Genomic DNA, 13,551 nt, shown 5'->3' with positions numbered 1-13,551 from the left:
GTTTGAGTAGGCTCCAGGAGCTGGTAATGGACTAGGAAGCCTGGCATGCTGCAGTCCATGGGGTTACAAGGATTCGGACCCAACTGAGCATCTGAACTGAACTGAACACCGACAGAGCTCTATAAAGTGACAGTTCCTATAGTGGCTCTAAGTAATCTGTGCTAACATAAAAAGAATCGGAAACCATACTAAGGAATTACATCATATGCTACTTAGGAAATGTTTTTAAGGAAACAATGTCTACAGATCTCAAGAACTTTCAGTAGAAGTTTAATTCTCTTCATAGTTAATGTATTTGAAATAAATGGAGATTTTTTTTTTACTTCTTATTGCAATGGATTTGACTTAGAAGAATTCTTAGAAGAGTACAAAATATTCACCTCCGACCAACAGTAGTTTAGAAAAAAGAGAAAATGGAAATTACTTCTCAAAACTATTACTTGGAGCAGGCAATTTAAAATCAAAGCTTGCTATATCAACCAATATTAATGTCAAAAAGTAGGCTTTTTGCACAGGTGCACAAGTGATGACAGTACTAAAGACTCTCCTTAATAAGGAGGACTAAAACTCAAGGACTTTAGTCTAATGGACTAATAAAGCCAGGGTTTACAGTCACTGTACTATGATATGACATAGAATGGCCTGTGACTAAAATTCCACTCTAGGACATTTTAATACTCTTGGAATGTGGTGACACAACTCTCAAATTACTGATTAACCAAACTATTGTAAGAGCCTCAAACTATTATAAGCAATGCTGGAGCTGAAGAGCTAAAACAAAGAGGTTAAGCTCACACTCTGTATGTGTGTGTGTGTACATACATAAATACTACATATATATGTCTGTAAATATATATATACACACACACACATATATATACATATTATATAATTTCTTGTCATACACTGGTATATATGGAGGGACTGATCATCTTGTTGTTCACTCGTTAAGTCGTATCTGACTCTTTGCAACCCCACGAACTGCAGCACACCAGACTTTCCTGTCACTATCTTCCGGAGTTTGCTCAAACTCATGTCCATTGAGTCGGTGATGCTATTCAACCATCTCACCCTCTGTCACCCGCTTCTCCTGCCTTCAGTCTTTCTCAGTATCAGGGTTTTTTCCAATGAGTCAGTTCTTCGCACCAGGTAGCCAAATACCGGAGTTTCAATTTCTGCATCATTTCTTCCAATGAATACTCAGGGTTGATTTCCTTTAGGATTGACTGGTTTGATCTCCTTGCTGTCCAAGGGACTCTCAACAGTCTTTTCCAGCACCATAATTCGAAAGCATCAATTCTTTGGCACTCAGCCTTCTTTATGGTCTAACTGTTACATACATACGTGACTATTGGAAAAACCATAGCTTTGACTACACAGACCTTTGTTGGCAAAGTGATGCCTCTGCTTTTCAATAGGCTGTCTAGGTTTGTCATAGCTTTTCTTCCAAGGAGCATGCATCTTTTAATTTCATGGCTGCACTCAACATCTGCAGTGATTTTGGAGCCCAAGAAAATCTCCCAAACCCTTCTATTTGCCATGAAGTGATGGGACCAGACGCCATGATCTTAGCTTTTTGAATGCTGAGTTTTAAGCTGGCTTTTTCACTCTCCTCTTTTACCCTTACCAAGAGGCTCTTTAGATCCTCTTCACTGTCTGCCATTAGAGTGATATCATCTGCATATCTCAGGTTGTTGATATTTCTCCCAGCAATCTTGATTCTTGCTTGTGATTTTCATCCAGCCCAACATTTCACATGATGTACTCTGCATATAAGTTAAATAAGCAGGCTGACAATACACAGACTTGACATAATCCTTTCCCAATTTTGAACCAGTCTGTTGTTCCATGTCTGGTTCTAACTGTTACTTCTTAATCTGCATATAGGTTTCTCAGGAGGCAGGTTAGGTGGTCTGATATTCCTATCTCTTTACGAATTCCCCACAGTTTGCTGTGATCTGCACAGTCAGAGGCTTTGGTGTAGTCAATGAAGCAGAAGTAGAGGATCATCTCGTAGTATATAACAATGTTTATTTTTATTTAAAAAATCAAAGAAATACTAATCAACACACTTTTTAAAGCTAGAAATCCAATGACTAAACCAAAATCCTATCTTGTTTTCTCTTCATTAAATGTATATGCAAAGCATATCTTCTTTTGACAGGCAACATAGAGCGAATAAATGAACAAATGGCCACTTATGTAGACTCCAAAACAAGACATATAGACAGTTCGTAAGTATCTGCATGTGCATCAAAGAGAACAGGGGGTTCTTGTCCATTTTCCCTCCATTCCCTGTTGCCTTCCTCATAGTGTTTCCAGTAAACACTGTTTACAGCTGCTGCTGCTGCTAAGTCGCTTCAGTCGTGTCCGACTCTGTGCGACCCCATAGATGACAGCCCACCAGGCTCCTCCATCCCTGGAACTCTCCAGGCAAGAACACTGGAGTGGGTTGCCATTTCCTTCTCCAAGGCATGAAAGTGAAAAGTGAAAGTGAAGTCGCTTAGTCTTGTCGGACTCTTCGCGACCCCATGAACTGTAGCCTACCAGGCTTCTCCGTGCATGGGATTTTCCAGGCAAGAGTACTGGAGTGGGGTGCCATTTTCTTCACTGTTTACAGCACCCACTACCTTTTCTAGATTTATCTCTCCTGTTTTCATTTTATTACTCCTCAGCAGTCTTAACTTGCATCCTTTTGGTCTCTGTCTCCTTTTACTTACACCTAGCACTTGCAATCTTTCGATGAGTTATCTGTAGGCCCACTTCCCCTAACAGGTTAGGAATTTCTTAGTATCAGAGAGTCATTTTCGTATTTTCTGTAATACATAGCAGTGTCTTATACAGTGAAGTTGCTATTCAAAATAACTGCAAACTGAACCAAATTTCTTATCTGTTATCCCTAGCAATCCCATTTCTTTGTCAGAAAAGAACTACGCTTGGGGTAATATTCTCCATCATTACCATGGACTCTTCCTCAAGAGAATTTTGTTTCTAACACCCACAAATGTGTGTGTGTGCTCAGTTGCTCAACCGTATCCAACTCTTTGCAACCTCACAGATTGCCAGACTCCTCTGTCCATGGGATTTCCCAGGCAAGAATACTGGAGAGGGTCTTGTCATTTCCTTCTCCAGGGGATTTTCCAAACAAAGGGATCAAACCCACATCTCCTGTGTCTCCTGCATGGGCAGGTGGATTCTTTACCACAGAGCCACCGGGGAAGCCCCAAAGTAACATACAAATTTTGCTAAATTATCTTTCAAATCCACAGCAGGTTTCTTGGTTTTTGGAGGTTAAATAAGGAAAATCTGATTATACAATCAAATTGTGGCTCCTGGGCTCTAGAGCACTTGGGCTTCAGTTGTTGAGGCACCTGGACTCAGCAGCTGCAGTTCCCAGGCTTTAAAGCACAGGTTCAGTAGCTGTGGCACAAGGGCTTATTTGCTCCACAGTATGTGGGGATCCTCCCCAACCAGGGATCAAACCCGTGTCTCCTGCGTTGGCAGGTTGATTCTTTACCACTGAGCCACCAAGGAAGCCCCTGAATCTATTTCTTCCTTGCATGCATTATAGCTTTATGCCAATGATGGCTCAGAGACTTGTCAAAGGTTTATTTTAATAACAGAAGCTATGCTTCTGGAATAAAAAGAACTGATAAGTGTGCTTAGTTTTACAATACATCAAGAGAGGCAAGGCAAAATGTTTTAAAACTTGTGGATTGTAGAATTAGCCACCTAAATAATGGATCTTCACTCAGATACTATAAATTCAGATTATATGGAGGAATAAGGGCTCAATTTGGACTGACCACTGCATACTGCAAACATTATTTTTCAGGTACCTCATGGTGAACTAAATAATATGCTCAGTTTCTAAGCACTGAAAGCAAGTACAACTTGGGATACTTACAAATGGAATCTATCTATCTAAAATATGCTTATAACTGGTTAAAGGAGATTCATGTTATGGTGTTTGCTCAATGAAAAAATGCAAGTAATAAATGCCAGCTGATGGACAAATGTAATAATTAGCACCAAAGAATGAGTGCTAGGTAGTCATGATTTAACCGTTAGCTGGTGGATATACCTGGTGCTTTCTTTTTGCATTAATTTGCTTTCTTTGGAAAATGAGGGCAGTGGTACTCTTTATTAAGACAGAATTTTAAGAGTATGATACGTCTTCCCTTTAAAAATAAAGAAGTTAATACTGTATAGCACAGGGAACTCTACTTAGTATTGAGTGGCAGCCTGGAACAGATGGAATTTGGGAGAGAACAGACACATTTATATGTATGGCTGAGTCCTTTTGCTGTCCACCTGAAACTATTACAACACTGTTAACTGGCTATGCTCCAATATAACATAAAACAGCAAACATATAAAACTTAGCTCTCTGCTACTGGAGACCTAACTCTTCCCCCACAAGGCCCTTGAAATATTTATGTGAAGTAAACCTTTTGAAAACACTATTTTATTCATCTGGAGCAAGGGAATAGAGGTGAGACAGAGGACAATGCATTTATTTAATGCAATCAAGTATGAAGACATAAGGGTTGTACCAGGGCGGTCTGTGGAGATAAAAATTAAGAGGCAATACACTTCAAAATTATCAAGGAGTACAATAGCTGAATGTGAGGACCAGGAAGAGTGACTCTGTAGCAGTGTTTTAAGCATAAAGTACTCACATGTCCTGAAACTACTTGTCCAGACATCCCCACAGCAGTGTGGTTCTAAGATATGTTATACCAGTTCTCCTCTTTACTTGAAATATTTTTAGGATGAAATCTACTTTCAATCAACATTCTTCTTACGGCACATAAGGTCTTGACTCCCTCTCTTCATTCAGGACAGTTCCACTTTGGCCTATCATATTCTATAGACTCTGGTGTAAGCTTTTGTTTTATTCAAAAATTCTACAGCTGAAAAGTTTGAAAACCACTGAACTAAAATACACATGAAGTTTCAGTGGCTCGACCCTGTGAGTATCCATCTATTTTGTATGCAACAACCAAGACACTACTGACATGTCAGGCTGGATGTATCTTTGTTGTGGGGGCTGTTCTGTACACTGTAGGATGCTAAGCCTATACCTGGCCTCTACCTATTACATACCAGTAGCATCCCTCACAGATGGTCTGGTCGTGACAACCAAAAATATCTCCAGACCTCACCAAAAGTTCCCTGGGAGGCAAAACCCTCCCCTCCCAGACTCTAATCTGTTTGTGGCCTGTTGCTATTTTACACTAGCTTCTCCTTTCTCTTCTAATACCATGGCAATGTTAAACATGAGCTATTACTACATACACTGGTGATTTGTTTTTTAATGGGTAGAAAGAGAAAAGAAAGCAGGATAGAGATTTTAACACAAATGTAGGTATTAGCATGCCACATTTTGAAATTAACAGGAGAAAAAGGTTGCTTGGTTACCTGAAACAAAAGGCATAAGAAGTTTCTAGGTAACAACTTAGGCATTTCAGGACCTCAAAGTAAAATCTATTGTCTATAGACACATGTTATTTCAAAAAAAAAAAAAAAAAAAGCAGGGCTATATATGTTGGACTCAGAAATTGGAAACTTCCATAAACAACATAGATGACTTCTATTAAATTTAATATTAGGCTCAGGTGAAGAAGGGAAAAGGACTTTTTAAGTGAATAATAAAATACTGAGAATTCACTGTGGGAGAGTAGAAACAGGGGGCTTTGAAATAGGACAATTTGCATTTGAATCTTAACTCCATCTGCTTTACTTTCTTATCTTGGGTAGACATTTAATCCCTCTGAGCCCAGAATTAAAAAAAAGAAAGGAGTATATGTAAGAGTTCATTTCCTTAGATTGCTTGAGGAAGGGGGCAGTTTTTAACCATCTGTATTTATAGTGCCTGGAAAATAATATAAACGTCTATAAATGAGTTTTAAATGAAGAATATCAAGATTCCTTCTTCTTTAAGACTTAGACAAATCACTTCGTATAAGTGATTATACAAATCATTTTTAAGATTTCTTGCTTTTCCAGTAACTTTCAGCTCTACACCTAAAATTATTTACAGTGTTCATAAAGGGCCTGGGACTGACTGGGAATGGTTACAAATGGTTTTAATTTATCTTTGGGTTTTTATTTTCCAAAAGTTAAAAACAGGACACTTGAAAAATGAGGAGATGTTTTTGCTTGTTTTTTCCCCGGCCATACCTTGCAGCTCGCAGAATCTTAATTCCTTAACCAGGGATTGAAGCCATGCCCTGGGCAGTGAAAGTGCAGAATTCTAACCACTGGACCACCAGGGAATTCCTCTTGAAAGATGAGGTTTTATACAAAAAGATTTAGTCCTGTTCTGAACCACAATTCTTACATCTAATAGTAATCTTAATAATGATTATACTATTCAGGTGTCAAGGGAGAAGTCTGTTGCAGCACCACAACAGCCCTCCACCAGGGAGTAGCAATTTCTTGCTTTAAAATCAAAAGATATGAGCCAAAATGATAGGGAAATCCTGGTACAATTACGCTGACCTCTGATTAAGGCGCAGAGTGTAAAACAAGGATGGCAGTTCATCTCATTGCTTTTACAGAGATGAGAAGCTATAAAAAACTAAACATTATCTTTATGAGCCTTTCACTTTATTTCTATAAAGACCTAAAGCTTTGTATACTCAATGACATTTAAAATTATCCTATCAAAGGGTAGTATTGTATTAGTATCCCATTGTTCACACGTTACTAATAGGTGACATGCATTTTATCCCCTTTCCCTCACAGCCATCCTCCCATCTTTCTAGCAAATACACAGTTTTCAACTCTTTCCTCTTTTAACTCAAGTTCAGACATCTATTCAGATGGTCGAGGGTTGTTTCCAGTAACTGGGAGAACATGCTTATACAAATCCTGCAGCACATCACCTTACTGAAGGTGAAAGAGAAACATGAAAATATTTTCTGCCACTTACAAACACCATACAATTTTTGCTTCCCATGAATCAAAGAAGTTTGAGGAGTTTAGATATCAAACTTTTTTTTCCTTGAATCTAACGTTTGATATCATATCCCACAGGCAATGGATATTTGCTAGATGTGCGTAGTTTTTGATGATTCACATGCCAAACAAATGGGAGAAAATGCTTTAATTTTCCCAATATTCAGAATATTACTTCATTCTAAAAGAATTATTACTTATAAACAGCATTTTCTCCTACATTTTATGTTCTGCTGAACGTTTTTTTATGTACCCCATTGGGTTACATAATCTGTGGCATGAGACAGACAAGCGAAACAATGCTCAACATTTTAACTGAATGGAATATTCAGGGTGCTGGAAAAGGAATCTTTACACAAAGACACATCTAGTGTCAAAGTAAACTTCCTATACAAATCTTAACAAAGGACAAATTTAATTTATAAATGATTAGATTGAATAAAACATTTAAAATTTTAAATAAATTATGCTACTTTAATCATCTTTTATCAATGGATTTAAATCCTTATAATATTGGTCAAGGATATGCAGAGACAACAAAGTATACATAGGTGATTTATACTCTTCAGAACACTCTCAATCTTGGTTTGGAGTTTGAAAGCTAGGCTTTCTAAAATGCCTAATATAATCTAGAATTCTAATGTAATCTGAAATCCATGATACTCTAGGCCAGGCAAGTTGACTTCCTAGGTAACATGTTCAGACCTTGTCTTAACTAGCAGTTTCTTAAGTCTCTCAAGAGCTCTATCAGTTTTGAATTAGTTTGGGCTTCTTTGTTACTAGAGGTCTTCCTTCAGGCTTAAAGTTTTGTTACCTGTACTTTGGTATTTGTACAACATTGTATCTCCTTCATTCTGCACTCACCGTTAGCTATTCTATGGCTGACTTCATCTGCTTCAGGGTGATACAGAACAGCAGCTCCTCTCTAGCTCTCATCTCAAGGCCTCTGAGTCACATACTACCAGTACTAGCAGCATCACCATGAGCTTCCCTAACTCCAGTGACTCCAAGACAGGACAGAGCTGCTGACCTTTGGGTCCATGTGTCTACATTCAATCATTCTTAGGTTATTGTGTTACAAGTTCTCCAGAATTAAACATAAGACTTGCTACTAATACTGTTTCCTTTTACATTTATTTTTAACTGAGTCTTTATATTTGAATAAAATATTTGTTTTTCTAGGATTTATAGTATGCAAATTCTTCTGGAGCCATAAAAATATTAAGACCATAAGCAATACACAAAAAGAGTGAAAATTCCAGAGCTATGTAAAATTACTTAGTTCACAAATTCTACAGCAAGTTATACCATCTGGAAAATGTATAATTGATATGCTCTTTTACATGCTGGCACATTCAATGAAGATAAACATAAGCATAAGGATGCAGCACAAATTAAAGAGATTAAAACACAGATAATGGGTAAGGAACAAATATTTTTCAATGATTTCCTTTGTTATAACATGAATCTACTACAACTCTATGGCTATATAGATACTTATTACCTATACTTCAAATTCTTTTAGGAAATAGTACTACAAGAGAAAAATGGAGACTGGTGATGAAATCTCAAAATACCTTTATATTATAAAAATTAAAAAAAAAAAGACCCGTTGAAAATATTCAAAAAACTACAAATTTTGTGTTAGGCCTATTAACTAAAACTACATGGTTAATTGTGAATCAGCATCTAATTTCAATGGTAGGGGACAGAGTTAATTTATTCATGGAAATCTAGCATTGAATAGTACAAACAGTTGCCAAATTTCCCTATTGCTAATTTGGGCCAATGAGCATAAATTTTAAATTTTCTTTAGATGTGTTTTCTTTGGGGAAGAAATGCTACAGAATACAAAGAAATGGCTGGAAAACAGAAGAGAGAAAAATGCAGAGCTATTTTTAAAGGGGTCAACTATACCTAAAATAAATACTAAAAATTTGCTCTGAAAGAACAATACAAAAATAAAAATTCTAAAAAGCTGAAGTTAGTCTATCCTTACTTGAGGTTTTTAACCATTTAGTATTAAAAAGAACCATCTTGAGCAAACGAAATTGCCCAAATTAAAACATTCAAAGCTGTTATTCTCAAATAAACAAATTACCCCATAGCTTGAGCTAAAAATCCACAAAAAAGTTGACATAAATTTTCAAAAGAAATGAACAGCAAAGGTTATTCATTTATTTCTAAATATTTATTATTTAGACTAATCTTCCAAACTTTAACATTTCCTCCCAAAAAGGAAGAGGGAATACATTTAAGGAAGATGTCAGTACTGAATAGCTAAAAGGAAAATAAAGCAACAATGAACAAATGCATTCAAATAGCTCCTATATAAATTATCAAATTAAAATTCATAATTGTCAAAACAATATCACACATACTCATGCTAATTCTTATTTTTAAAATGATCAGTTTTCTCTTTCAGGCACTAATTATAATTACCCTCCAATATGGCCCTTACTCCGGAGAAGGCAATGGCACCCCACTCCAGTACTCTTGCCTGGAAAATCCCATGGGCGGAGGAGCCAGGTAGGCTGCAGTCCATGGGGTCTCAAAGAGTCGGACACGACTGAGCAACTTCACTTTCACTTTTCACTTTCATGCATTGGAGGAGGAAATGGCAACCCACTCCAGTGTTCTTGCCTGGAGAATCCCAGGGACGGGGGAGCCTGGTGGGCTGCTGTCTATGGGGTCACACAGAGTTGGACACGACTGAAGTGACTTAGCAGCATGGCCCTTACTCAGCCTGAGCCAAAGGATGTGAGGAGGCAGCATCAGGATATACACAAAGCTGATAAAACAGAATCCCAACATTACAGAGGAAGGTAAAGGACAGAAAAATGAGAAACAAAGTCCAGTGTCTTTTTGTGTAGATGCAAAATTTCAAAGGAATGAAATTATAAGTTATCAATCTAGTGATTTACTCATGATACTCAATTTAAGCCATTTCAGTAATCTTCATGGGTCCAATTAAAAGGTTAGATGCTTTTAAAGATCCCCTGTGGTAAAAATTATTTAATTTAGTAAATTAAATAGCAAATATCATTATCTTGTCATTGGGAGATAGAATCTTGCAAAATAAAAACCCTAGTCTCATTTTTGAACAGGATGCTACAAAAATGGTGTATTATTTACTTAGGGAAGAAGGGGGAAAGGAATGATGAATCTACCTTTACAATCTATTTGCCTCACAAGCCAGGATGCAGCATGTAAGATGAAATTGTAGTCCACATGGAAGAATGGAAATTTTTTCTCTATTCCCCCTAATATTTATCTGGACACAATTTTGAAAATCAGGAAATGAAGTAATATGATACTGATACTACTGGTGAGGTAATTAAGGAACTTAACTTACCATTTTTTGGGCTTTGATAGTGGTTTGTACTTGCTGTATTTTACACGCCATTCAAGAACTTCTTTACAACGCTGACATACTCCATCATGAAGTTTTGCATTAATTTTCTTAAAAAGAAACAGAAAAACAAATTGAGAATTTCACTAGTGAGTCAGCATTACAAACCCCAAATGGCATATGAGAAATTTAAGCTTTTTTTTTTAAACAGCAATCTAAATTTAACCTGCATAACATTTTACGGTGTACTATGTGTTTTTATGTACATCAATTTGGCTTTTTATGAAGGCAAAGATTCTTAACTCAGGATGTAGCTCAGAATCATCTAGGGAACTTTTTAATTTCCTGGCAGGAGTATTTTAAGCACATCATCCCCACTGATTCTGATGCATATTCATTTTACAATTCAAACTATATAGTTGAGACATATGCACTTTACTGTATATAAGCTACATCTCAAAAAAAGCAGAAGAAAATCCAATCATATTTTAAGCCTACTGTTTTGACAACTCAAGTCTTACTACTGAGAAATGAGAAATTAAACTGAGATATTAGATAATCCTGAATTGTAGTCTGCAGGGGAGGGCAGAGACTTAACAACTTGAGAAAGGAGAGCCAGGGAGAAGCAGCTGGAAGCAAGGAGATATATAATTATTCAATTTAATCTTTCTGTATTCTCATGTAAAGATGTCTTAGAAAAGTTACCTTGATAACCTGGTTTCTTCAAAACAGAAGATAAGTATGTGCATATGACTGGTAGAAAACGGGCTTTATGAGGAAAACAATTTTTTTTCCTTATAATATTCTTCTCAAAATGTGTTGGGAAATAAGAAGGAAGAAAAATTTTTTAATGTGTCATGTGTTCTCACAACAGCTTTGTATTCTGTAACATGTTCATTTGACTCAAGACCTAGACTGCATATTTTCACTAAGTACTCTGAGAATTCTCTAACTTGTTTTGGTTGTGGAAGCCTGGTCTTTGCCTACTCTTGGAATAATGAAAAAAGGATAGTTTAAGTTCTCGTTCTCTTTGCTTCTTTTCTAAATTTTTCAAAAGGAGAAAAACAAAGCATCTCAAAAAATGCAGGTTCTCTGGAAGGTTATTTGAATACTGAGTTAAAAGCACAATGTTTAGAAATCATCTGAAAGAAAACAAAACTTCTGCACAGTGCTTGATATTCTTTAATGCTCTAAACAAGAGGGTAAAATAATAACAAAACATTTATTCAAAGAGAAAATATTTCAAGGGTATTTTCAAAAAACCATAAATTGAGCTGTGAATACATTATGATTGAATTTAATTCTGTGGTAAAAAACATATTCTGTTACTTATGAATTGTGTATGGGTATTCTTTTCTTCCTGATCTAGATGTAAAGTCCCTGGGAAAATAAATCCTGCATGCCATTATATCCCCTCTTTTCTGTGGCTCATTGTTGCTAGAAAGAAGGAAATCTGCCTAATACCAAATTCCTCTTCTTATCAACATTGGCACCTAGTTATCGCTTACAGAGTTTGCCAAGAAGTACCCAGAACTAAGGTTCCCATTTCATCTTTTACTCTCACTGCCCTCTGTTGCCTAGAATGTCTTACCAAAAGCACTGCTTATATTTTCCTAACTCCAACAATAATAAAATATAAACTAATGATGATCTATGATTATAGTATGAATGTGACATAAACTTTCTAGCTAGCATATTCTTAGAATGCACACCATTTCATTACCTGCAATTTTATTATATACAACACATTTTACTTGTTAACTGGTGAGCATTATTTGGTTTCTCGCTTGCTTCGTATCCAATTTCTGACCAGTTCATCTTGATTTACAAAGCTGTGCATAGTTTAGAAACTGGTTTCTTTAGGGTGGATCGACAGATTGACAGTATAACAAAACAGGTCTTTGTGGGAACTTGTCCTGTGAGTGACGTGTGAAGCGGTATAAATGGAGATGTTGTACAGCATTCACATGACCAGCAGGCACTACTACAAAATTAAACTTGATTTTCATGTGTTAAGAAGTCATTGAGAAAGAAATGAATGAATAAATGAGAATGAATAAAACTTTCATTTAAAAGTGCTACAGAAAGAAAACTGTGTACTTTGGTTTTGCTGTATTTTGGCAAACTAGAAAAAGTGAATTCCAGAGACATAAGTGAGGAAAGCTTAATCCTAGTTTTTAAGGAATCACTCTGCCTGGAGCAAAGGGGGTGGCTGCTGCTGCTGCTGCTGGCAATCTTACATTACTCACAACTGTGTTTACAACTAACCCTGCCCATTTTGGCAATTCATTTTAGCATGTCCCTTATGGTAGAAAATAATAGGTTACTAAGGTAAAGATTTAAGCATGTCCAAATATAAAATCAAAACTTAGTTTTCTAACTATAAAAGCCTTTAAAGATAATTTAGTTTAACAAGCTACTTCTCATATCTTTAAAGGAAAAAAAATCATCAGTGGAAGATTCCACTGGACTTAAGAATCCTAGCTAAAAAAAGAAAACCTTTATCAATGAATACTTCTTTTAAAGTTAGAATAAATATCATAAACATGTATCAGAGGACACTCCTACGTCATATATATACATAAAGTCCTAAAAACCGTCTTAGCTGTTATTAATTCATACAACATATTTTATAGTGTTGTTTTTAAACATTCTGCTGTCCAACGATGCATCAGTGGTAATATAAAACATTAATCACCAAAAAGAACTACGTGATGTGAAGACTTCAACTCCCAAGAAGGTAGCAAGAGCAAATTGTAAATATAACATCTGTTATCAATATGCTGATGCTGAAGAATATTTTATAAAATATAAAGTATCATTTAATAGAAGGGAGATACTATTGTGTATGAAGGGGAAGAATTCGAATATCATTCAAGAGCAACTAATATAATTTTCATTAGGACTTTTTGTACATCATAATCCTTTCAGAAATGCTATAGATAAAACAACGGCACATTTACTTCCCTTCATTAGTTGAAAAAAAAAGAAATTAAAAAATGAAATTCTCAAGAAAAATGCCAATTCTAACTGCAGCTGAATCTCCATTTCCATGGAACAGAATGACCTCGTCTCTCCCCTGCCTTACACCAAAATAAGGTATTTGCTGCCAATATACCTACAACCGTTTTACTCCATATTTAATTATACTTAAAAGTATATATTTTTAAATTTTCTAGTAATACTCCTTTTATTATAAATTTGATTAGAGGATAAAGAATCTCTGAAATTAG

General features: G+C 36.0%; 1 protein-coding gene across 2 annotated transcripts in view; it reads right to left on the bottom strand.

Annotated features, from left to right (window-relative positions):
• Positions 1–13,551, bottom strand: part of C8H9orf85 (chromosome 8 C9orf85 homolog) — a 61,702-nt gene that overhangs the window by 16,674 nt on the left and 31,477 nt on the right. The window contains exons 2-3 of one of the 2 annotated variants that reach the window (XM_061425541.1): positions 10,322–10,428; positions 9,177–9,246 (exon numbers count right to left, since the gene is read on the bottom strand). In XM_061425541.1, the coding sequence (XP_061281525.1) occupies positions 9,177–9,246; positions 10,322–10,428 (177 nt within the window). The remainder of the gene's footprint in view (positions 1–9,176; positions 9,247–10,321; positions 10,429–13,551) is intronic. The other variant, XM_061425542.1, reaches the window with a different exon arrangement.

Source organism: Bos javanicus, chromosome 8 (genome assembly GCF_032452875.1).
Source record: "Bos javanicus breed banteng chromosome 8, ARS-OSU_banteng_1.0, whole genome shotgun sequence".
Classification (NCBI taxonomy): Eukaryota; Metazoa; Chordata; class Mammalia; order Artiodactyla; family Bovidae; genus Bos; species Bos javanicus.
The sequence above is the reverse complement of the archived record's forward strand: the minus strand, read 5'-3'. Positions and strand labels throughout refer to the sequence as shown.